Source organism: Colias eurytheme, chromosome 6 (genome assembly GCF_061535395.1).
Source record: "Colias eurytheme isolate Ceu_HAF_F1 chromosome 6, ilColEury1 Martin Lab GWU primary, whole genome shotgun sequence".
Taxonomy (NCBI): domain Eukaryota; kingdom Metazoa; phylum Arthropoda; class Insecta; order Lepidoptera; family Pieridae; genus Colias; species Colias eurytheme.
In genome coordinates, this window is record NC_142985.1 from 2,595,606 (window position 1) to 2,623,324 (window position 27,719).

General features: G+C 34.4%; 2 protein-coding genes across 2 annotated transcripts in view; both read right to left on the bottom strand.

Moving 5' to 3' along the window:
• Window positions 1–19,397, bottom strand: part of Sdc (Syndecan) — a 278,055-nt gene extending 258,658 nt beyond the window's left edge. The window contains exon 1 of the mRNA XM_090102504.1: window positions 19,107–19,397. Within this exon, the coding sequence (XP_089958630.1) occupies window positions 19,107–19,172 (66 nt within the window). The 5' untranslated portion in view covers window positions 19,173–19,397. The remainder of the gene's footprint in view (window positions 1–19,106) is intronic.
• Window positions 19,398–22,195: 2,798 nt separating this feature from the next.
• On the bottom strand, window positions 22,196–24,496 carry LOC149907506 (ATPase inhibitor mai-2, mitochondrial-like). The gene is made up of 3 exons (XM_090103339.1): window positions 24,334–24,496; window positions 23,147–23,273; window positions 22,196–22,489 (listed from the first exon to the last, which is right to left on the bottom strand). Exons 1-3 carry the CDS (start codon window positions 24,387–24,389, stop codon window positions 22,358–22,360), a joined length of 315 nt encoding a protein of 104 aa, XP_089959465.1. The 5' UTR covers window positions 24,390–24,496; the 3' UTR covers window positions 22,196–22,357.
• Between the last annotated feature and the right edge of the window lie 3,223 nt (window positions 24,497–27,719).

Below are 27,719 nucleotides of genomic sequence, written 5' to 3' on the forward strand. Positions count from 1 at the left end.
GCTTCTAACACAAATTGTTTCTGTAAATTATTAGCATTTATAATTTCTTAAATAGTAGTTAAAAGTTTGCAGACTGTTTGCAATTTTTAATGACATTTCTTTTATGCGAGTGAAGTTTAGTTAAATTCAATAGTTCACAAGTCATTTTAATTTCATATTCGTTTATAGTATAAAGAAATACACTCTAGCATACCTAGAATATTTTCTGCTTCGGACTGTATAAAATAGTAAAAATTCATGTTCTTATATAAAGTAAGTAAAAATAAGACAAATTATTTAGAGAATAAAATTAAAATTGTTATGCAGTATACGACAGTACGGTGCAACATTTTGGCAACACTGAAAGCTATTCAACAAAGCCCAAAATAGCTGACGATGATGAAATATTGGTGAACCAATTAAACAAAGAAAAAACAAAAGCGTTAGTTAATTGGAAGCGAGTAGAAACACCGCAAAGGGATCTTTAGCAAATATTTAAGGACATTGATGGAAAATAAACACGTCGGCGCAAAACTCGATAGAAACCCGACTATTTATTGAAGAAGGTAGTTAAAAAGTCGTAAAGTAATTGTTTAGGTCGATGGGTTCTTGCAACGTGTACAAATGCAAGCGATTTGTCCAGAATGAATTAATTTGCAGTGCTCATGCGATTTATAGCGGCAATTAGCATGATACGATTTATTATAGACAGTTAAAGATGTATAGTTAGTATGGAATTAGGACTAATGCGCAATTGTTTTCAATTGCACTGTTAAAACTGTTTGGTCCTTCGAGCAGGACGCTCTTTAGATGCAATATGAACTATCCGCTTGTTTACGGCTTTTCAGCTGGCTTTACGGCCTTATGAAATTCATAATAACTATGTGGAACTGCTTTGGATTGTTTTGGATCTGAGTATAATAAATCCACTGGTTCACTACGACCAAGTAAATAAGTAAAACCACAAAGTTGAAAGAATACCGCGTTCAAACAGCACATAAATGTGCTTCATTTTTCAAGACTTCTATAATTTCGTGACGAAATTTTTGCGTCTGAAAAAACATTATGTATTCAATAACAAAAGATTAGAAGAAATGCTGGATTTAAAACATCTCTTACCACTTATTCTGTGTAGGTACTGTACGTGTAGGTATCACTAAGTTAGTGATAGTTACTTTATTTTGACTATAATTATAATACTTGATTTTGGTACGAATTTAGTTCTGTTGTGATAAGACACGTCGCGATTGCGAAAGCTCGAGCTCACCAAGTGGCCATAGGTAGGTACCTACTGGAGGCAAAGAGCTAAATTAGTTCGTGGATGCTCACTTTGAATCTATTTAATTTGTAAGTAATTTTGAGTCGCTCCAGATGCACGTAGTTTATAAAAGTTCTTTAATTAACTCCACCCTCGTTCCGCTGTATTTGATATTGAATTGAATATAAATGAGTGAATCGTGTTCCGATGGTTTTATGTTTTAATTCGTTTTAAATCATTCGTTTTTATTTTGTAATTGAAATTAGCAACATTTTCTAGGTTTTAACTACTTGAGTGTGTATTAGGTAAATTACAATAGTTACCTACTTTAAATTTGTTACGAATATTGGTCGCGTGGTAATGTATAGAATAAGCTATTTTCCACGCAGTAATAATATAGGTCTTCGGTACTTTACGTTCTCGATAGGAAATAAATTGCATTTAAAATCCGTTATAAAGTCTGGGAAACGTTTATAAAACGGTTATATAAAATTCACCTCACGAGGCGTGTGAGGAATGATATCTCGGATAGGAGATATCGTGGATAGAAGAATATCTATTGGCAGTGAAACTGTCGTTTAGAGAAATGTATGGAATTACGACCAATATTACGTTCAAGGACCTTTCGCAATAAGCATTCCTTTTAGTCTTTACTGTTAGGTATGTAGTCTTTTATAGCGTGGAGCGGAATGTTATTTAAGAAATGATAGTGCGGTATGATGGTTACGTACTTACTTCAATCGTAAAAAATGAAAAATAATAGATAGGAATGTAAATGTAACCTCGATATAATTTTACGACAGGGACTTATACCTTCAAATAGAGAGTATTTACTTGCTTCATTTAACCCATATGTTTTCTTTATCCCATTGAGCCCCAAGCGGCCCGATCGGTCCCAACTCCCCAATAGATTTTCTATTGTGTCTGTGGTTCCGGGGCCTGAGTTAATAATTCTAAACATTTTCCTTCTCAAACCATTTATAAAGGAGCTTATACGTGTATTTTATTGATAAACTGTAAAGGTCCACTAAATCCTCAACCGAAAAGCAGCCAGTATATTCACGTGCTATAGCCCCTTAATTCCATTGTCTCAAGTTCTTAACTTATTCGGTAGTTCATAATAAAACGCAGGTTTTCTGTTTGAAAGCGATAAGAGGCTTTTCCGCTTACAAAGATACCTCACACTCACGTCACGAAATTTAATTAAGAGCGCTAACACACGGAAATTAAGATAGTTATTAAATTTATTAATCTAGTATATAATTTAGAAGAGGCAAGCTCTGTGGTTATCAATATGATGCAATTATTATACGTCTAAACGAGTATTCCCTCGCGTGCATGGTTTCCTACTGATATAATAAACGTGATATTTTATAAAAACACGATATATTTTGTTTTCTTTTTTTGGTAATGAAATAGTTTATTATGTGGAGGAGTCGATATGTTTTACCTTGTATCCACGTGAGTCAAGCCGTGTGTCCCTACTAGTTCGACATAAAAGCGGACAATGTTTTTGATTAAAACATGCGATGCCGCAACATAAGAGCTTAATTATCTCCATAAGTTATTCCAAAAATTGAAGTATGTTATTTTGGAAATATTTTCGTGTCAAAGCCCACTTATTTTAATTACTAAAAGTGTATTTTAAACGAAAACAAAGCAGACATTCAATGGAAACGGTTTTCACAATAGAAGTTGCAATGTATTACTTTTTGTTTATAGACAAAAAGGTATTCTTTCAAAGTATTCTTGAATCGCAGTTATAACAATAAGATTGTTTTTGTTACATCTGACATACAGCTGGTAATTTTTGGTTTATATTTAATAGGCCAGTGGAAATTAACATTAAATTAGCAAAGCACGATGTAGTTCTGAATTTTTGGTATGTTGTTTGGATCAGTTAGGGTGATGTAAATCCCAATTTGCAACTTCGAAAAAGTTGTGCTCGCTGCGCACCACGTGATAAACTGCGAAAATTTTTGACTTTTTTCACTTTTTGCTCTAAAAGTCATAAACTATGCGTTTCCGACAAGTATCATTCAGTACATAAATTAAGGTTATTAAATTTGCAACAATTTAAGCCTAATTACAGCTCTCTAAATCTTATAGCGACTAAACTGTGGCCATTCGAAGATGGTTCATTTTTCCCGAAATATTGAAATTTTTAGTTTTGCTCCCGTTTGAAGCAAAATATTGGCAAAAAAACCGCTCGATCTATGAGAAAGTCGTATAATAAAGTTGTAGTGCATTTAATTTTCTTTCATTAGAGCATAGAACAAAGTCTGTGAGACAAATAGTTCACTCACAATATCTGAAAAACAAAAAGAAGGTAGAAATAGATTTTTAAAGAATTGAAACTGAGGGCATATAAAATCATAAAAAGGATAATACTTTTTCATTTGCAGGATAGGTAATTAACAAAATTACAAAGCTAATTAAATTTGCAACAATTTAAGCCTAACCGCAGCTCTCTAAACCTTATTAGGGTTCCGTAGCCAAAATGGCAAAAACGGAACCCTTATAGTTTCGTCATGTCCGTCTGTCCGTCTGTCACAGCCGATTTACTCGGAAACTATAAGTACTACAGTGATGAAATTTGATGGGAATATGTGTTGTATGAACCGCTACAAAAATATGACACTAAATAGTAAAAAAAAGAATTGGGGGTGGGGCCCCCCATACATGTAACTGAGGGATGAAATTTTTTTTTTCGATGTACATACCCGTGTGGGGTATCAATGGAAAGGTCTTTTAAAATGATATAAAGTTTTCTAAAAAACATTTTTCTTAAAGTGAACGGTTTTTGAGATATCAGCTCTCAAAGTCGTAAAAAGTATGTCCCCCCCCCTCTATTTTTATAACTACGGGGTATAAAATTCTAAAAAAAATAGAGGTGATGCATGCTAATTAACTCTTTCAACGATTTTTGGTTTGATCAAAGTATCTCTTATAGTTTTTGAGATAGGTTGATTTAACTGTAATTTTGGTTAAGTTATTGTGCTTACACTGAAAACGATGGCTGAACCTTATAAGATAGATCAAAAAATATACTACAGTATTGTACACCTTTAAAAATCCGCGATGATATAAAATCTTTATAATGTAGGTACTTTTTACGAGAAATATTAGCTTATTCAAGCAATACGCCATTAATCCTTATCCAGTAATGTACCTTAAATACATTGTGCATTTGATAAAGTTTAATATTACAAATGTGATTGTTGAGTAATAATAGGTTAAACATATCCATCGAACCAATATTTTTAAAACGCGTTAATCCTATAGATTATTATTATTACATCGATTCAAGAAGATCGGTCGCTCGCTGCGCTGCAGCGCGTGAGTTGCGGGGCTTGGTCTCGCGCGGGGGCGGGGATAAGATAGCTAACCGCGTCGACCCGAACGGGCAGACACGTGAGGGCAGACGTCGTTGTCACTAAGAGAATTTCATCGTTCCCATTTATTAATATTGAATTGTACCTATTATAAAAAATAAGTAAGTAGGTATACTGGTTTAATAGGTGCTATTAAACCGGTCACGTACTAATAAATCCCCCAATAATATAAATTCATTTGTTTTTGGTGCAAATTTTAGTGTTTCGTAGCAGGTTTTTAAAATTTCTAAAGCTTATTGTATATCATCTAACAATGGATACTTTAGATAATACGTTTTCCTACATTCTGAATTATAATAACTATATCGAAGATGATGTGGTTCGCGCATTTCATGAAAAGTTACTTCGGTGCACATCATTTAGACCGCGTGAGCTAGAATTATTTCAACACCCTGAACTGATTGAACCTGTACCTAAAAATGAGACGCACCTTCAAGTAATTTATGACGGTGACGTGGGATTAGTGGGGCACTGGAGTTGTATTTATTACATTAATGGAATACTGCGTGTGTACGATAGTCTTGTTGGTGTTCTAGGAAAATCGCAAAAAATATATGTAAAAGCCTTGTTTCCGTATCTATCGGAGTCATGTATTCAGTTTCCAAGTGTTCAGCGACAACCGAATACTATTGATTGTGGTTTGTTTGCCATTGCTTTTGCCACCTCTTTAGCTTTAAAAACGAACCCTTCTCAATTTAATTACGTGCCAGAAATGATGAGACCCCATTTGCTTGAAATGCTTTTAACCGATGGGCTTTTGGCTTTTCCCGCTACGAGCAGGCGTTCACCAGGACGTGCCCCTTCTAATCTTTTCAATAATATAGCCCTTAAACTGGAGACAAATAAACAGAAACAGACTGAAAAGAAACAGAAACACCGTTCACAAAATTCAATAACATCCCACAGTCAGAACGATAACTTAAATTTTAATCAGAATTACGAGTATGTTATGGAGGAAACACAGAGCATAGCGAATAACTGTACTACTATGGACGCGGAACGTATAAAACAAAACAATAGAGATAGAAAGAGGCTGTCCAGATCTAATAAAGATGTTTCAATTAGAGAAAAAGAGAGGAACCAAGTCGCTAAAGAGGTTCTTAGGTCCAACAAACGAAAAAAGTGTCATGAACAGGTAGTGAATAGTTCTCTTCGCCGAAGCAAACGTTTAAATCTAGAAATAAGGCAAGTTGAGCAAGAACGCGACACTGAAGCTCATCGAGCTGCCCGTCAAGATGACGAGTACAGACGAGATGAGCAACAGCGTAATACTCAAGCTCATCGGGTAGCTCGAACGGATGTCCGATATCGACAAGCTGAGCAAGAGCGCGACACTGAAGCTCATCGAGCTGCTCGTCAAGATGACGAGTACAGACGAGATGAGCAACAGCGTAACACTCAAGCGCATCGAGTAGCTCGAATGGATGTCGAATTTAGAGAAGCTGAGCAAGAGCGCGACACACACGCTCGTCGTGTTACTCGAGAAAACGAGGAATATAGACGAAATGAACAGATGCGAAACAGTGCTGCTAGACAAGAATTACGATCGAAGCAAAAAGATTCATGGGACTTAACTGTACAAAATTATTTAAAAAATATTAAGGAAGGAAACACGCATCCTTGCCACTGCTGCGGTAGATTGTGGCACATTAATTCTATAAAAAAAATATCTAAGGATATTGCTTTAAACAAATATGGACAACTATTTGTGGATAATGTTTTCCATTTAAATCCAACTCAAAATTACGGAGAATTTTGTTCCACATGTGCAAGATATATTAACAAAGGTACTATACCTAGGCTTGCGAGGGCGAATGGTTTAATTTTTCCCTGTATTCCAGAAGTATTAAAAGACTTGACTCCTCTGGAAGAGCGTTTGGTAAGCCCACGCCATGTCTTTTTGAAAATTGTTCGCAGGGGTCAGGGTTTAGGATTCCAACATGGCCTTCAAGGTAACGTTGTTAATGTTCCAGTGCTAGTTAACAACATGGTCAGTGCTTTACCTCGGTCCGTAAATGACGACAACGTAATTACAGTTGAACTGAAACGAAGGTTTTGTTATAGGCACGGCCGCAAAGAACAAGTACGGCCTGAATTCGTGCGTAGGGCCGCGCAATATTTAGTACAGTGCGAGTTATTTCAGGAAAACGGTGTCGCACTAAATGTATCTTGGGCAGGTAATGATCCTGAAAATGAAACTAGATGTACATGCGATGCCGATGCTATCGACGAAGAGACTGTAGATTCTACGGAAGGTGTTGAACTTAACCCAGGAGGTACAGAAACACTTTTGGATAACAATCAGGATGTTATAGTACTGGCTCCCGGTGAAGGACAGCGCCCTATCTCTTTATTATTTGATGAGCATTTAGAGGAGTTGGCATTTATAAAAGTTCATTGCGGCGTCAAACGAGATTTTAAGATTAATTTGAGACATTCTGAAATAATTAAATCGGAAATATCAAGACAAGACCGACGAGCTGTTCGACCGGATTATCTTTTTACTGCTCTAAAAAAACAGCAAATGACAATTGTAAAAAATAGTATAACAACATGTCTTCGAAAAAAAACTGTTAAAGGAACACCAGTTTTAGCCAGTAATGTTCTAGATATGAACTATATAGATAATTTAGTTCAGCACGACGACGGGTATCGCGTACTTAGTGGCATTAGAAATTCTCCTTCACACTGGGAGGGAGAAAAGAAGAAGGTATTAGCCATGATAAGACAGTTTGGAGTACCATCTTTCTTTTTGACGCTGTCGGCTGCCGAAGTACAGTGGCTAGAACTTCTGGTAATGCTAAAGGAAGTTGTTGACGGTGAAACTGTTTCTTTGTATGAAGTCGAAAATCTAAGTTACGAAACGAAAGCGCGGCTCATTCAATCCGACCCGTTTATATGTGCCTCTTACTTTGAAACAAAGCTAAGGGAAATTCGTAAAACGTGGTCTTGTTCTTCCGGTCCTTTTGGAAAGTATGTTATTAGTCATTTTTACTATAGGATTGAATTCCAGCATAGGGGCTCGCCACATGCACATATGATGCTTTGGCTTGAGGAGGCACCTATTTTTGTACCCGGTGATGTTGAATCAGCTGAAAGAGTCGTCCAGTTTGTGGATAACATTTTAACTTGTGATAGCAATGAACTAACAGAGGATATTCTTCATGTTCAAAAACATAAACATACGCACACGTGTAGGCCCAAGCCGGACAAACTTTGCCGTTTTGATATACCGTTTTTCCCTTTAGATTCCACTCAAATACTAGTCGAACTTCCAAAGGATAATGCTTCTTATAAAAGGGTCAAAGATATTGCAAGAAGTATCCAAATTAAAATGCAAGATATTCCACCTGAAATAGAAACATTTACAGATTTTTTGGAATTCGTAGGTGTTACATATGAAAATTATATTTTAGCTATAAGAAGCACTTTAAAGAGGCCCAAAGTATTTCTAAAGCGGTCTCCAAAAGACACGTATATCAATGCATTTTCTAAAAAAATCATAGAGTTGCATAAAGCAAATATGGATATCCAGTATATAGTAGATCCATTTGCTTGTGCAGTTTATATTGTGGATTACATAAATAAGGCAGACAAAGGTATGTCACGTCTTTTACGTTCCGCCATAGAAGAAGCTAAAAATGGCAATAGCAGTATAAAGGAGTCCTTGCGTAGCGTTTCAAATGTTTTTTTGAACGCTAGTGAAATTTCTGCTCAAGAGGCCGTGTACTGTCTAGCAAGTTTTCCACTATCGAGAGCTAGTGAAGGAGAAATATATGTTAACACTAGTCTGCCACAGGAAAGAGTACATATTTTAAAAAGTACGCGTGAAATTCAAAATTTAGATCCTAATTCGGATGATATATTTCAAAAAAGCTTCATTGATTATTATACTAAACGACCAATTGCATTAGAAAATGTCAGTTTAGCCTATTTTGCAGCCTATTATTATTACTCGAAACGCCGGCCGGTCGCTAGTGCTACCTATCTAGATTCTAGTGACGACAATGACCATAGTCAAGAAATGGACGAAAACAACGGCAGTTGGCTTCCCCTACAAGACAATTTGGGATTTATAAGGCAAAAAATAAAACCCAGAATAATCCGTTTTCGCCGTTACAGTTATCATGAAGACCCAGATAACTTTTACCGAGAGCAAATAATGCTCTATATACCTTGGCGTAACGAGGAAGAGGAATTAATTAATCCTGATTTAGATTTAAAAAATATTTTTTTGCAACATAAAGATTTAATACAAAATGAAAGTGATCAGTTTAACAAGCTTGGAGGGCCAGACCAGTTCGAATCTTTATTGTTAGCTATAAGAGATGCTGATTCAAATGAGGAAAATGAGGAAATTAATGAGAGAGGGGTAAATGGGGTAGAGCCTTTCGGAGACTACGAATTTGAAACTCAAATCGGAGATGTTGCTGAGGACATTATTCCTGGCGGTCATGGTGGACCACAAATATGTGGCGATCCTTTAACTTTTATCGCTAAACCTCCGCAACTTTGTGAAGGTGATGTGCTTGATTTATGTAGAAAGTTAAATTTTGACCAACGAGACATATTACTACACGTCCTTGAAAACATGCGTAAGACATCTTCTCCTATTTATTTATTTATAAGTGGGGGAGCTGGAGTTGGCAAAAGTGTCTTAATAAGAGCTTTGTTCCAGTCCTTGACACTTCAGTTTAATAGGGAACCTGGCACGAACCCTGATGATTTAAAAATTCTCCTCACAGCGTTTACTGGAAAAGCCGCATTTGGTATAGGCGGACAAACCGTACACAGCGCCCTGGGCCTTCCAGTTTCGCAAGCAGGAAGTATTTTACCGGAACTTTCACCCAGTGTCGCCAACACATTAGCCACAAAATTGTCAAAAATGCGCCTTATTATTATTGATGAAATTTCCATGTTGGGTTCAAGAACTTTTCATCAAATCAATCGCCGACTACAACAAGTATTTCATTCATCTGTTTTATTTGCTGGCATATCTGTAATTGTTGTCGGTGATTTCAGGCAACTACCACCTGTCGGTGACAATTGGGTGTTTCAGCCTAGCTCACGAAATCCTCTTGCTGAATTATGTGGAACACCAATTTGGGATCTCTTTAGCTTAACGGAATTGCATCAAATAATGCGACAAAGAGATGATGTTGCCTTTGCTACAGCTTTAAATAATATGGCAAGTGGGACAATGACCGATGAAGATATAACACTATTTAAAAGTCGTTGTTTTAATAACAATACGTTGCCAGAGGAATCCCGAGGAGCCATTCATCTATATGCCAGCAATCGAGAGGTAGACAATCACAATAACGCAGTCTTATCAAGTATGACTACCGATGGAGCTATATCGAAAGCAATAGATACTGTTTGCGGTGAATTAAATTCCACAATGAAGCAAAAAGCTTTAGAGACAGTTTCCAAATTAACGACTCAGCAAACATACGGTCTTCCTTCGACTTTAGTTTTAAAGATCGGTGCTAAATACATGTTGACTGTTAATATAGATACTGCAGATGGCCTTACTAACGGATCTACTGGTAAACTATCAGCTATTGATTTTGCCATCAACAGGGCAACTGGTGAAAGACGGCCGTTGCGTATGTGGTTATCCTTCGATGATAATGTCATTGGCCAACACAAACGATGCAATGCAATCTCTTCGCTGCACCGTTATAAAAATAGACTGGACCAGGGCTGGACACCATTAGAACCGGTTACGTATACAGTAAAGCGGTATAAATCATCAAATTTACAGGTTCGGAGGAGTCAGTTTCCTGTTGTGCCAGCGGAAGCCATCACTATACACAAAAGTCAAGGTACAACCTTAGAGCGAGTGGTGATACATTTAAAACCTACAATTCAAAGATCAATGATGTACGTAGCGTGTTCTCGTGCAACTACTGCACAAGGTTTATTTATAGTAACTGATTCTTTCAAACCGCCACGCCCCCCTAGTTCTCAAGATTCTATAGTAAAAGAAATGGCTAGATTGCGACAGAAACTATTAGTTCCCGTTTTCCGATTTTTGAGGGAACCTCGTAACTGCTCTCAAATTGTGTATCATAATGTACAATCTTTAAATAAACATTTACCGGACATAGCCAGTGATCCACAAATATTATCATGTGACATTTATTTTGCATCAGAAACTTGGAGTTGCTTAAACGATAACTTCTCTTTACCCGGTTTCATAGAATTAATTAGAACAAATGGGCCGGAACAAACATCATCAAATCCTGGGTTTGGGGTTCTAGCATTTATTAAACCGAATTTGCCGATTACATCTCCTAAAAGCTACTTAGAGCAATCAAGTAGTGTTTCTGGACACATTGAAGGAGTCTCATTGGAGTATGATAATAAGAGATTATTTGCAATATACAGATCACCTAGGTGCTCCAATAATACCTTAAAAGAATTTATGAACAAATATATATTTAATGAACATTCTATGCCTACACTAATTTTTGGAGATTTTAACGAAGATTTCCTCAAACAAAACTACATACATAAATTTATGCAGAATGCGGGATATACACCTCTTCTCCAAAATTGTATAACCACTAGAGGTGAAACTCACCTGGATAATATATTTGGTAATTTTAATTGTGAAGCTGGTGTATATACTTCTTTATTCAGTTATCACAAGCCGATTTGGGCACGCCTATAGCACGGAATATTTATAAATACATATATAAAATTAATATTCATACATAAAAGTACAAGGCAAAATATCGGGAGAGTTTAGGCTCCATTCACCAGGTGTATAAATTGACATAATAAGTTTATTATATTTGCTGCTACGGAACCCTTTGTGCGCGAGCCCGACTCGCACTTGGCCGGTTTTATAACAACTAAGCTGTGGCCTTTCAAAGATAGTCAGTTTTTCCCGAAAATTTCAAATTTTTAGTTTTGCTCCCGTTTGAACCAAAATATTGGCAAAAACCGCTAGTTCTATGAGAAAGTCGTATAATAAAGTTGTAGAAAATTTAATTTTCTTTCATTAGAGCATAGAACAAAGTCTGTGAGACAAATAGTTCACCCACAATAGCTGAAAAACAAAAAGAAGGTAGAAATAGATTTTTAAAGAATTGAAACTGAGGGCATATAAAATCATAAAAAGCATAATACTTTTTCATTTGCAGGATAGGTAATTATCTACAACTTTATTATACGACTTTCTCATAGAACGAGCGGTTTTTGCCAATATTTTGGTTCAAACGGGAGCAAAACTAAAAATTTGAAATTTTCGGGAAAAACTGACTATCTTTGAAAGGCCACAGCTTAGTTGTTATAAGGTTTAGAGAGCTGCGGTTAGGCTTAAATTGTTGCAAATTTAATAACCTTAATTTATGTACTGAATGATACTTGTCGGAAACGCATAGTTTATGACTTTTAGAGCAAAAAGTGAAAAAAGTCTAAAATTTTCGCAGTTTATCACGTGGTGCGCAGCGAGCACAACTTTTTCGAAGTTGCAAATTGGGATTTTCATCACCCTAACTGATCCAAACAACGTAACAAAAATTCAGAACCACATCGTGCTTTGCGAATTTAGGGTTTTTTAGTGTCGATTTCTACTGGCCTATAAGGAATATAAGAGAAAATGTACAGAGTTTGGTCTGATCTGGATTTAGGAAATAATTTAAGCATGGGAACTTTAATTAGCAGCATAATTTCAAAAGACTAAAGAAGAAAAATTATGCAGTATTTAATGAAGCTTTAGTTTATACGACACAAATAAATTTCATGTTCAATAATATAATACCTCTCGTGAAACAATTTTCAGACGTAGATAGTCTAACCTTAAAATATGTAATATGTTGTCTAAATCTCATCAGTTTCAATCAATCAGTTTAGACACCACATTCAAACATCACAAACTTTACCTCTTAATAATGTTAGCATAGATTCGGTTAGAGCTAGTAACTTTGGTAGATAATTCAACTGAATCAATTTGCATTGAATATAGTTGTAGACAATGTTCAAGTATTTGATGGTTTTACATACGGCAGAGCTTTGTTGAATGTTAATTTCTCGTATATTTCTAGAAAATTTAATTCTAAAAATTTAATTTAATTTAATTCGGTTCAAGTTTAATAAAACGTTTAAATAATTTTCTATTTCACAGATTAATGCTTCTAACTATTAAACTTCATAATATAGCCTATATATACATAATAGGTATGTTCCACTACTTGAATTAAATATTTCTTTTTAAACGCTCCTACAACTTTATAACCCTCAACACAAATAAAGCGAAACAATTCTTGGTTGCATAAACAATTTGACAGATGCTTGTGCTTGCTTGCACTGGTCAAGAGTTGCCAACAATGGGACTTGCCTATTTTCACACGTTGGCCCTGGTGACGTCGTGTGGTATGTATCTGTTTGGATTATAAAATCCTATGGTATTGGACATAGGTAGATGAGATGCCATGTATATTGCTGGTAGAAAATGTTGATAGAGGCGATAAATCGTCTCTATGTTTAGTATTAGTTATTATCTTTTTCATTCGACTAATATCATAATAGAATTGATCTCAAGCGAAACGAAATTACAATTATTCGTATTATTTCTGTAAATAAGATAAACGTGATATTCCAACCACCCTTAACCAAATGTTTCGAAAAATTAATGGCACATTTTTATTGCTAAAATTTCAATTTCAAATTGTTTAAAACAAGGTTATGCGATCGACTCAATATTTGCTTACTATGCAACTAGATCTGTTCGAAATCTCAGTAAACCGCTAACCACAGAGAAAGCATTAGCATTCTGTATACTGTAACACTACACGTAGGTACCTACACTATAATTTCTATAAAATATTTATGAGATAATGTATCAATAATATAATGGTCTCGCAGATTAAAACTACTTCTTTAGTTACTTCGACTTTGAGTTAGAAATCTAGACGAATTATATAAATATACCCTCATAGGAGGCTCGTGCAGTGGGAACGTCTATCGGCTGATGAGAATGATGATGATGAATTCAAATATTTTGAATAATGAAAGACACGTTTTAAAGTATAAGTAATACTAATAAGAATTTTTTGTCTAAATTTTAATTAAATTATAAACATACAAAAATATACTAACAGCTACATACCCCGCAGCTACCGGCTCGAAAACTCCGCTGCATCCACCAGTGCACTCCTAGCTTTTATTTCGTTCCACATAGGATTATTTTCTGTCCAGATATATTTTGTTATCGCTCGGGAACTTGGTTTGTTTTAAATTATTCTACTATCTAGGTCATTTTATATGCCTAGGAAACAATTACGTAAATATTCTATGTATCTAAGAAATCTTGTGCAAATAATTGATTAAAATAGTTTCGAGATCATTGTTCAATAATATTCTCGAATAAAGTTTCACTGATTAGAAAATTTAATGATGCATTCTTCAATCGTAGAAAACATTATCGAATTATTATGACTTCTACTCTGTGTTATTAAAAGAATGATGATCTTTTATCATTCTTTTAAAATTTTAAATGCTGTTAAAAGAAGCAGTAGGTATTTAATATCTACTGTTTTATTCTTAAATCAAGAACATTTGTAATTGATATGCTATGTTTAGGAACTCGCACTTGACCAATATATTTGGTATACAATCCTGTATTCCTACTTATAAATATGTAGACGATATACTATATCGATAGTAATTATTAACTATCGTGCAAAAACCAAAGGAAGTTGCTTCGTTTATTTTCACCTCGCACAGGAAGTGGTTACCACGACCGATCGGTTTACTATTTTACTCTCTTTGTTTAGTCGCAGATGGTAACTGTGTAGACTGAAGAGTATCAGTGACATGGTCGTATTACGGGCAAGATGCCTTCAGAGAATTTAGAGTTTGAACTTTATTGTAATAGTGATCGTATATGATACCTGAAAGTATCACTTGAATTGTTTTATTTCGATTCAATATATATATTATACCTACGTAGTTTTTTATTCGTGTACTTAAAAAAATTAGCTGAAGTCGTTTCGATATAATAGCTGATGAAAAGCGTAAGTATTCCCTTATTATTTATTTATTTAATTTACGTTCATTTCAGTTCAAACAACATTTTATTTACGTTCATTATTTAAAAGGTTTCTTTGAAAGGCACTGTTTTATTCCATCCTCTATTAAGTTTAGTTAGATATTCGAAGATAACTGAATGGTTCTTTCCAACATTGACATTTTATACAGCAGAACACTTCACCATGTTTACTGTTTAGTCATTATTTGACTATTGTTTGTTAATAACTAGATAACAAATATAAGTCTTTGTGTCTGAATTGTGTTGAATCAATGTATTGTTACTAAAAATCTATTTTTATTTATTTATATCATCTTCACACCCATTGTTACAGTATATTCAATATATCAAAGAGGGAGTAGTTCGTCCATCACTTAAGATAAGCGTTGCATAATACAGTTAGACAATACTGTGGTCACTGGATACTGTCTAGTGTCTAGATTGTAGTGTAGAAGGGGCTTTAGATGACGTATAACTGAAGTGAATTGTATATGTTACAGTTAAAACTCATAACCGGTCAAATTCACTTTTGTCTACTTTAGGCAGAAGTGATTTGTTTCGACTGTAACTTGTGGAAAAATGGACAAAAAATTGCAATGCCATAGATGGTTGCAACAAAAGGAATGTTGAAGCACGTTTTTGCATTGGTACCTAAAACAGTCTCAAATATTGTTAGCTGTTGTTACCTACATTAGTTAGGTACTTAAAACTATGTAACATAATAAATTAATAATTAATAGTAAATACCAAATAATTTGGAAAATCCAAAAGTGCACGCCTCATAATTTTTTTTTAATAAATATTTATTAATTATTATTTTTGTTTATTTAATAACAATTAAACCACACCGAATCAGACCCTGAAAAATGAAAGGGTTCTATTCCTGAGCATACTCAAGCGTAAGAGAAAAAAAAAGAGTCGATTAGTAAAGTATTTCGGTCGCTATCGTGTTAACAAGAAAAAGGATCCGCACATACAGACACACGGACGTCCAAGACAGAACTTTTTTAAACTGTTTTTTAACTAGTTTAAATAACAAAAATGACATCAAAAATATCATGAACGTTAAAAATAGTGTTTTTTCTTAATATGTGTGTGTATGTATTATCTTACAAGTGCAATGTATGATTATGATACATAAAGACATTTTAAGTTTGAAAAATCAGATGTTTTGCGCGAAGTGACAGTAGTACCCACCTCAACGCTTCGCTTATGAGGCGTGCAATAGATAGGTATTACATTCGATTATGGACAAAGTAGGTAGGTACCTACCTATTTCACTAAAAATATGTGGAATGCCTTACCTACACGTAAAAAGTATGTAAAAACAAAAAGTGACAATTGTGATAATACAAATAGGTAGGTAGGTAGGTAGGTATATATCCTGAATCAAATTTTATAACTAACTAGGTAAGTATATGAAGCATCAAGTTATGAAATAATATAATCAAAGTAGGTAGGTACCTACCTACCTATCTGTGCAGTTAGAGACAGTTAGTTTATGATATCGATTAAGTTACATATTATGTACGTTGGTAGGTACTTGGTAGAGGAATCAATTATTCAACAAACCCAAATGAAGACCGCCATAAAGTTCTGCTGGTGGATCTTTTAGGGTTGTTACAAGACGTGAAATACCCACCTAGCTAATTAATTTTAAATATTTACCTTTCTACCTACCTACCTACTTTGTTTTTCTTTTTTCTCCATATTAGTGAGAAACCGTGTATATTCATGTAATGGTTTCCTAAAGTAAGTAGGTAGGTATTCGAATTTTATTTTGAAATAGTTAATTAAAATAGGTAGGTATATAACAACTAGGTTTGCCAACCGTACTATAATATATAGTATTGTACTATATTTCGGGTCTGCGTACTATATACTGTTGAAAACATATATACTTAGTACGCAAAAATACTATATTTTCAACACCGACAAATGTTACAAACAAATCCTTCATAAAAAAAAATAAGAACGCGCCTTTTAATTGTTAAGATGGCTAAGGGCTGATTTTTCAATCGTTGGTTAAAACTTATTCATCGAATAACGTATTAAACTACCATTTCAAAAATGTATTCTAATTGTCCGTATTTGACAGTTTACAGGTGACATTTTAAAATGTTCGTGTAATACTTTATTGGACGGATAAATTTTAACCAAGGATTGAAAAATCGGGCCTTAGTCATATATCCTATTGCGCATACAGGGTGTAATCGTTAAGTGTGCACAGGCGATTATTCCGTAACTATTACAGATATCAAAAAAATTTAAACTGATATCGAAAGTACTATACCTAATGAGTAAAATGACAATAATAACTTTTTTAAAATAAAACGAGAAATATCGAAAAATGTTACATGAAACGCTCCCATACATTGTGTATGAAATATGACTATTCCAAACATCTAATACATATAAAAGATTGTGCTTTTTTATATTTTGATTTTGTGCTTTAATTACTTCGCAAATTTTAATGAAAGTTCATTTAGAAACTGTAAATAGAGCTCGATGTGATATTCCAAACCAAGGATGTCATTTCGAACATTTGCTCTGAATACAAAATGTATGGGAAATAAAATATATGGGAGCGTTTTATGTAACATTTTTGAATATTTCTAGTTTTATTTTTAAAAAGTGATTATTGTCATTTTGCTCATTAGGTATAGTACTTTCGATATCAGTGTAAAGTTTTTTGATATCTGACATAGTTACGGAATAATCGCCTGTGCACACTTAACGATTACACCCTGTATACCAGCGGCGAGAAGAAAGAAACAGAAGTAGTGTATCATTAATAAAAAACCGGCCAAGTGCGAGTCGGGCTCGCGCACAAAGGGTTCCGTAGCAGCAAATATAATAAATTACAGTTAAATCAACCTATCTCAAAAACTATAAGAGATACTTTGATCAAACCAAAAATCGTTGAAAGAGTTAATTAGCATGCATCACCTCTATTTTTTTTAGAATTTTATACCCCGTAGTTATAAAAATAGAGGGGGGGGGACATACTTTTTACGACTTTCGAGAGCTGATATCTCAAAAACCGTTCACTTTAAGAAAAATGTTTTTTAGAAAACTTTATATCATTTTAAAAGACCTTTCCATTGATACCCCACACGGGTATGTACATCGAAAAAAAAAATTTCATCCCTCAGTTACATGTATGGGGGGCCCCACCCCCAATTCTTTTTTTTACTATTTAGTGTCATATTTTTGTAGCGGTTCATACAACACATATTCCCATCAAATTTCATCACTGTAGTACTTATAGTTTCCGAGTAAATCGGCTGTGACAGACGGACAGACGGACAGACGGACAGACGGACATGACGAAACTATAAGGGTTCCGTTTTTGCCATTTTGGCTACGGAACCCTAAAAATGAGCTTTTGATTTATATTAATTTAAAAATTGAATGTGACAAAGCTTGACACTTTTATTTTAAACAAAAAGCTGTTACACAGTGCAAGAAGTGCAAAAAAATATAGTTTTTATAAAAATAAATATATATTTGTCTATTTTTTTTGTTTTTCCCTTAAAATGCTATATTTTTTTTAAATGTACTATATTTTTTACACCTTATTTTGGAAAATACTATATTTTGATGATGAAGTGTTGGCAACCCTAATAACAACCTAAATTTAAATTTAAATAGGTACCTAGGTACCTATCTAATTAAAAAAAGTTGTTTTAAAAATTTGTTGAAATAGACAACCATACAATATTTTATACTTTATCTTTGCTCCCTTGCCAACTACTCGAGAACTAGTGCAATGACCTTAGTAGTAAAATTCTGAAACCATCGTATTCTTATTTTACTGATTCTATCTTGAGACATTATTAGTTCTTACTCAGCTGAGTGCTTAGCATAATAACGGCCACTCACAGTCGATAACACTCGTAAAATTATTAGTTTCATAGATGCATTGTTGAAGTACTTACTACCTACCTACATCAGGTACGCTTTGCTTCCCACTCCAGACCAGTATTTTTTCGAGCCGAGATAGTACGCTTTCTCTGAACCCAAACATGGGCGAGACATCGTGCTCTCATTCATGGCTTGAGTAATCATGTTTACACTCTGATGCAGATGAGACGATAGTACGCGATCGTCCAACAAAAATAAATCGATGAAAACGCGGCGAGATAACGATTGTTTACCTGCCGATTACTACACGTTCAAGGTAACGTTATAAGTGGACGCTCTGTTTCCATCCTCGAATTTTAACTTATGCATTGTTACTTACCGTGTCACAGTACAATTCGTAAGCAAAACTTCAACTACAAACGAACACGCGTGTTGACATTGAAAGTTACGCAAGAACTTGGAGTGTTTTTCTCGTGATTTTACATAGACTAATGACAATACCGGTCCCTCGGAATGAGCACCCGACAAAAAGCCGGAATGCCGTGTTTAAAGACGGTCCCCTTACCTCTGTCGCTCGAACATATCCTGCGAGGGCTACACAAGACAGCCATACGTATATTCTCAACTGCATCACAACAACTTTGGAAACCCCGGTTACACCGACGTTGCACTACACTAATTGAACACAGCACAAAACAATTCGCTGTTATGTTATTCCACTAACACCATGCACACGGTCACAACAAGACGAAAAGCGACATGCGTCTCCCTTTTGAGTTTATCGTAAACTGAGAGCCGCTTGGTGCTCGCTTCACGACGTAGCGTATTCGCGGCTAATTTCATTGATGTGGGCCTTCCCTTCAACGCTCGGTCGTCGGCCGTCGCCCGATGGTCGATGAAGCTCTATTTCGCGTCACGCATTCCAATTTATTACATTCACTCTCACTGCGGTAATCAAGTTACAAATGTTCAATACAAAAGCATCTTTAGTTGAGGGTATTACGGAGCTAATTCGTAGTTGTTAAACGACCTTACTTACACTAATCACAAAGGAATGGGCTTATTCTAAATTTGTACAGGCCGAACAGAAATAATATTATTTTAAGGGGCGTCGACCGTCCAAAGGGCTATGCCACGGCTATTGCTCTTTAGTGGTCTCTATTATCTATCCAAATATTTCAAAATAAGTCCCGACTTCGACTCTGTTCCATAAACTTTCCCTTTTTTTTAATAAACATTTTAGGGAAGAAATATTCAAGAGGAGTGAACTTAGATTTTAATAATATTTTTATTAGACAACTAATAAAACAACAAACTTGATTGCGAATAACTAAGGTAGATCTCGATCGGTACCTAGGTATATTACAAATTAACAATTTTCACATTCCGATTTAAAGATATCAAAATGTCAAGCTTAGATTAAGGATTGGTCTCCGCGCGCGCGCTACGACTAGATACCGCCGGCGTACTTGAAAAATGCGGCAACTAATAGTACGCCGAATTCGGCGTACCCAAGCCAGTCGTGTCACAACTCACATGCATTGTGTGGAGAGGGCGAACCGATAGTTTATAAAGATTTTGAACAAAATCTGAAGTAAAATGCCTATTTGTGTTATAAAACTATTTAAAAATAATACAACAAAAAATAAGAAAGACACTGGGATCACGTACCATCACTAAGTATTGTATTATTCGAAATTTCTCCTTTACTTCGAAAATTTTTTCTACGAAAATACGACGCCATTCAGTGTTGCCGTACTGTATATCCAAAAAAATACACGTGGTTGAGGAAATCTTTTAGCAATAATTTGAACTTTTTTTTTTCAATACTATTACTAATACATGTATAAAAAAGTATAATAACAATAATTTATTTCTGTTTAACCATGTTTAACTGACTCATATAATATGTTATTTGTTTTATTTCCGCTTTTTTACTTTTAAACAACCTTTGTGACTATAGTATAGTAGCGTCGCATGTGGATTTGAGTCATGCGAGTCAAATCGTTCATGGATTCGATTCCCGGCCAGGTCAGGATGAAAAAAAATATTTTTCAAACTTCTTTCCAAGATGGCAGATTTCCCATTTATGAGGTAAAATTTATGTAGCTGGCAGCCCAATTCTTCACACACACTAGCGTCTTTACAAATTGCCTAACACACACTACAGAAATGAGTTGCCGCCCGTGGTTGCCGCACTCACAGAGCTCTTGTTTTTAGGTGGGGCGGTATCTAGTCGTAGCGCGCGCGCGGAGACCAATCCTTAATCTAAGATGTCAAGGTTGTTTTTCGTTCATTTTGATCATCTTCAAGTCCATCTTACAAAATTAATAATAAATATTATTTTAAGTGGCACGCTTCTAAACTTCCGATATTTTTTAAAATAACTTATTTCGGCGCCATCTATATTAACAATTAACACTCTATAGCATAGAAGACCTTTTCATTTGATAGAAGGTAGTTTGTAAGTTTAGCACTAGATGGCGCTGTAGAATATTTTAACGCGACCCGACCACTTTCCGAACTCGGATTGACTGTAATTTATTACACGCTTTGTATTAGCTTCACGTGTATGTTTGTAACCGACTTCTTTGGGCGCGATTTTGACCCACTTTAAACGGCCAGATTTCGTTCAAACTTTGTAGATTTATTGAGGACCGATGACAATACACTAATTTGATAAAATTTTCTATTTTTTAGTTCGGATTTCTATAAAAAGCGTGTTTTTTAGTTTTTTTAAACTACCTATTATTTTTTTCCTTACATTTTTAATTTTTTCAAACTCAAACTCAAACAAACTCAAACATTTATTTATTCAATTAGACTTCTTCTAGAAGCACTTTTGAAACGTCATTAAGTACATGTTTTTAACATTTACCACCGATTCGGAAAGCAGTATCTACGGAGAAGAATCGGCAAGAAACTCCATAGTTGCTCTTTTTAATCATGTCAGATTTACAATTTTACAAATTACATATGTAATATCATAATATATTATCATAATATACCAAAGAACTGTCCTGTGGTTTTTACGCGACAACCCTCCATGGGTTTTTTCCATGTTTTTTATCATATTTTCCTCCTTTTCTAATGGGTTTCATCCTACTGCGATTTTTTTTCACTTTTTATAATTTTTAACGGCTTCTGGCCCTGGTGTAATTTGCGAGTGTTCTTAAATACATGTTTTATGAAAATCATTGAAAATCGATTACTTAAGTTTTTGAATATCTGCAGCTCTTTTTAAGAGGGGATATGATTACCTACCTTCTTATTTAACAAATCCAACAATATGGATATCCAATGAAAGGGATTGACTAGTAATATACTCTAATTCTTCCAAGTAATAATATACTCTAACACAAAATGGAGTATATTTAATGTTATACTTTGGTCACTGGACTATTAACTATTATATACTACTATGCTTTGTGACAATTTCGAGGCTTACTTAAAATGCCTGATAGCATTCTTAACAGTTTTGAAAATATGTTTGTATACATAATTTTTCATTTTAATGGATAGGAGCACTAAACAAATACACCCCGAAATTGTGTAGCTATAAAATTATTACTCAGATTGAAGTATGTCCCTCATGAAGTCATAAGTCATGACCATAATATTCATCATTCCATCACCAGAAATAAAACCACACTCGCCTGTACACAATATATTTGATCCTCACATCTATAACTAAACAAAATAAAAGCGAAAAAAATCGACACCTTACACAAAATATAATCTTACATCAATCTTAGACCTGTTGTAAACATTTCGCAAAGTGAACAGGACTTTATGTATTCTATATAGAGTTTAATTTCACTTATCGGCGACCTCAGCAATGGTTTGCTTATGACGTCGGATGGCATCTTCGTGGCGCTTAATTTGCTCCTGGTGGAAGGCAATTTCCTTGTCAAGGTGGCCTTTGAGGTTAGCCAGTTGTTCCTTTTGCTGTGAAAAGAAAGGAAAAGTATTGGTAAAAGTTTTCTGGATATAGTTAGGAGAACACTACCTTTTTACTAAAGTGCTCAGTCCCATGTAAATTTCTTTTGCCTTTGTGGACAAAGCCTCGAGATAGTTTAGTGAATAAAATGCTTAAAATAGCTATGTTGTATATCTTATCAATTATTATCATACAAATAATAAAACTATTATTATCAAGTTTAACCTATTAAAACAATATTGTTATACCTCAAACATTAGAAATTCATTATTACAGGGTAGGTATTATATCTGTTGGTAACGAGATAATATAATATAGCCTTCCTCAATAAATGGGCAATCTAACACCGATAGAATTTTTCAAATCGAACTAGTAGTTCCCGGGATTAGCACAATCAAATAAACTCTTCAGCTTTATAATCCTATTAATATAATAAATGTGAAAGTTTGTATGGATGTATGGATGTTTGTAACTCTTTCACGCAAAAACTACTGAACCGATTACAATGAATTTTAGCACATATAGAGGGTAACTTGGATTAACACATAGGATAGGTTTTATCCCGGAAATCCCACGGGAACGGGAACTATGCGGGTTTATCTTTGAAGATGCGGGCGAAGCCGCGGGCGGAAAGCTGATATTAGTATAGATTAGGTATTATATACCTTCTTGTAGAAGTATTCATCTTCACGAGCAGCTTCCATCTTTCCAAAGGCACCACCAGCCTCACGGATGGCTCCACCACCACCGCCTCCCTTGCCAGCACCAGATCCTGGCTCACCAGAGTACATTCTGGAAGTATTGATCATTCATACTTTGTACTATAGAGACTTTGTATTTTATAGAGAAATATGTCTAATAGGTTGGAAGGCGCAATAACAAATCTTAATAAATACATATAAATCTCTTGTCACAATGTTTGTCCTCAATGGACTCCTAAACTACTTAAGCGATTATAATAAAATTCGCACACCATGTGCAGTTCGATCCAACTTGAGAGATAGGATAGTTTAAACATGTAGGTACCACGGGCGAAGCCGGGGCAGACCACTAGTACCATAATAAATATTATTGCAACATGTAGGTATATTACTTGACTTCTTTTTCAGATTTATCACATTGGACAGCAAAGTGGAAGAGTATGGCACAACTATTAAATATATATTGTTGTAGAAAGTTCCTATTATGCACGGGTAGAGACTAGTTTAAATTTTTTTCTAAATTGTAAAATAGTAAGTTTACACCACATACATTTTTATGGAATATAATCACATGGAAATGTATATTTTCTTTGTATGTTTCTAATGTGACTCAACCTATTATTAAGCTATTGCTTAGCTTCTATCGCGGGCCTTGAGCGCGGGGACCGAATCCAGAAATTCCGTAACGAAAAAACCTCACGCTCCCCACTCCAACGTGCACGGAAGTGTGGCTTGAAGGCATAGCATGCAATAGCTTTACCGCAGCAGTCCCCGAGTGCCACACGTCTTTTATTTTTCACTAGTCACTAAGATATAATTCAACACATGATGCGATGCTTAAATAGGAATACTTCCTTCACCGTTTTAGGGAAAATTTTCATCCTTTTCTTGTTTATTTGAATCCATTATCTAGAGTTCGCTTTGCATATTATACTTTGATACTATAACCTATACCTACATGAGGACTAAAACATATTTTGGTACATAAATACACAGAACTAAAGTGCAATATGCATTGAAAGTTGAATGCAACATCTAATAGGTTATTGACTGAAAACAATGGAATTGGTACCGGTCTTATTAATAGCATAAAAACAAAAATTGAAGCAACTCGTTGGTTGCGTAATCAGAATATCAAAATTTAACATTACCTGATATTAGCGAGGGCACGCAATGAAACAATTCTTGTTCTAATTAGAGAAGTCATGATCGATATTTTTATAAAATTTAATAAACTATAAATATAAAAATATATGATTCAAGATCGTTCGCGAAGAAATTTCTAAAATGTCAATTGACAGTTATCTGACATTGACAAGCGGTAACCTTTACCGGTTCACGGTTGACCTCCGGTTGACCGATGACAGTATTGGCAGCTCTGAGATTGGCAGTGTTGGTATAGAAAAAAAAAACACGAATGTTAGGATCTGTGGTTAGGATAATATTATTTGTGGGATAATATAATTCGACGGTTTACTTACGGTTTACTATGATTTTATAATATTATATATTACAATTAACTCTGGACATCAAATCTTTTTGTGAAAATAAAATAGTTAGCACATTACGAAGTTACATTAAAAAAGTTTTGCGTCAATTAATTTTGTGTCATTTATGTTACATAAATATTGCTTTTCATTTGCAGCAGTAAAGCTATGATTTTGAATGTATGTTAACGTTTTGGGTGCTATAAGTAAATAACTTATAAACCTAGTTATTATATTATGTTTAATTTGAGCTTAAGTCTCATTCATTCATTCAATTCGTTTTATATAGATGCAACAGAAGATCCTACAAAAATTCCTAAAATAATATCTTTAACAGTTGTATATTGCCATAAAAGGCATAATATATTTAAATATACATATAATTGATAATAATAATTGTAAAACTCGTAATTGGCGTATTTTATCATAGATATTTAAGTAGATTAAGTCAAACTGTAAGCTGTGTAGTTTTCAAATAAATCCATACTAATCCATACTACATATTATAAATGCTGCGAAAGTAACTCTGTCTGTCTGTCTGTTACTCAATCACGCCTAAACTACTGAACCAATTTTCATGAAATTTTGTATGGAGATATTTTGATACCCGAGAAAGGACATAGGCTACTTTTTATCCCGGGAAAACGACGCAATCCCGGAAATCCCACGGGAACGGGAACTATGCGGGTTTTTCTTTGACTAGGCGGGCGAAGCCGCGGAATCCTAGTAAATAAATAAATATACAAATAAAACTTCTTTAACTTAACATGGGTATTGGGCTTAGAGTCAGGAAGTACATATTAAGGTGATGAATTAATTTTTCTAACATTTACGGCCCTTTTCAAACCTTCGTAATTTTTATATTATTAAAGTTGTCGTGATGAAAATTCTTGACAAGAAAGTTCAATAGTAACACAATACGTCTACCGTTTTAGAAACATGATTCCATGATATTTTCTCGATAGAAAAAAAATACAAAGTTATCATTGTTATTTTTTTTTAATCTCTGGCATCTTCAAAATAACAAACGTAAAGTTACGACTTTTTGGATATTAACTATAAAATATACAACCTATACGTCTACCGTGTTAGAATTTTGAAATATGCGATGGTTTTGAAATAAACAAGAAATACTTGAAATTAGCGCGCGACCAGCCAATATAGCGAGAGCCGCCCTGTACCTTCCTACCCCGATCGCTGCACGAGTCATTCCCGCTACGGCCGTCACACGGGGAACTTGTGTCGCTCGCGCAATCGTAAAAAAGGGTGACAACACGATAAGACAAAATGAGACAAATGGGGACAATAAAGAAAATAAGAAGAAGAAACATAAAGGTTGGAGGAAAAAGAATGCTTACAATTGGAACAAATTAATGAAGTAAGTTGGTTTTATTTTAAATTTGATGATAATTGTATTATAGACTTAGATCATTAAGTAATGGATAACACACGCAGGCGTTTCCCCTTTTGCCGAGGTATAAGATTATTCGAATCGAAAAATCTTATGCTTTCATAAAAACTACTTGCGTAATCGATTACGAACACTCTGCGTATTCGTAAAACATCGAAAGGACGTCTGCGAGTGCTCCGCTAAAAATGCCGTTTTGCACTGTCAAGTCTTGCAGAAGCAATTCAAACATGTCGAATATTAAAAAAGATGGAATAACCTTTCATTTGTGTATATTTTTTTATTTTTTTAACGTACATTTCTAATTAAATGCAATTTCTAATAATCGTCGATGTATCGTTTAGCGATATGATCAAGACAAATAATCGAGTCATGTGTGTACTCGATCATTGATGCGGCCTCACGAGACTATCATGGAAAGAAAATATACAAATTTAATCTTTATGAACTAAGCGATAAAGTTGAATTTAGAACGCGATATTGAACCGCACTCCCCACGAGACTATAAAGTGATGTAGCGAGACTATCTTGAAGAGAAAATATACAAATTTAATCTTTATGAACTAAGCGATAAAGTTGAATTTAGAACGCGATATTGAACCGCACTCCCCACGAGACTATAAAGTGATGTAGCGAGACTATCTTGAAGAGAAATTCAAATTTAATCTTTATGAACTTAGTGATAGAGTTGAATTTAAAAACTCGTCGCTTAAAAGGTCGTTAATTTTTACGACTTTCTTAGTGACGGACTGCTTTTAACTTGAACGTCGATAAAAAAATATTTTTCTAAGTATAATTTGAAATGAGATGAGAATTAATCTTTATTATATTAAAATTTTACACAACTGCATAAAAAGGAGTATAATGTTTATTTTGTAAGTCTTGTATATATTTATTAAAATTTACGCTCGGTTACTTTTAACTGGCAGAACATTTTAATGGTACGGAACCCTTCGTGCGCGAGTCCGACTCGCATTTAGCCGTTTTTTTTGTAATGTTAATCTTGTAATTATTCTATTATGTAATCTATACTAATATTATAAAGCTGAAGAGTTTGTTTGTTTGTTTGTTTGTTTGAACGCGCTATTCTCGGGAACTACTGGTCCGATTTGAAAAATTCTTTTGGTGTTATATATATATTATAGCCCATTTATCGAGGAAGGTATATATCATCACGCTACGACCAACAGGAGTGGAGCCACGGGGGTGAAACCGCGCGGAGCAGCTACTTTATTTATATGTATGTACGAATATTGCGTATATTTCAGATTTACAAAAAATCCTGCTTTAAGGCTAAGGTGGATTGAATGCTGTGGGAGAAAATCAGAATGGACACCTCGGTACAGAAATAATAAAAAATTCTGGACCGATATTTATTTTATTGAATATATTAAGTGATGTGTTGAATAAATACATATTCAAATACAAATAAAATGGCGTTTTATTTTTTTTTTCGTATGCATATAATAATGATGAAAACGTTACAAATGACCTGTGTAGTATTTTTTATGAATATAATATTAATGTTATTTCTAATTTCAACAAAATTATTATTTTTGTAATATCGATATGGTTACATCCCTTTAGAGCGATTGTATTATTACGTATATGTATAGAGATTTTTCTGTGTAATCGATGTATG

Bases quoted from the DNA above. Each gene is read 5' to 3' on its own strand.
- LOC149907506 (XM_090103339.1), bottom strand. From the start codon at position 24,389: ATGACTTCTCTAATTAGAACAAGAATTGTTTCATTGCGTGCCCTCGCT. The intron at 23,274-24,333 runs GTAATGTTAAAT...CAATACTTCCAG, and splicing joins CGTGCCCTCGCTAATATCAG to AATGTACTCTGGTGAGCCAG. The intron at 22,490-23,146 runs GTATATAATACC...TTCTTTTCACAG, and splicing joins ATGAATACTTCTACAAGAAG to CAAAAGGAACAACTGGCTAA.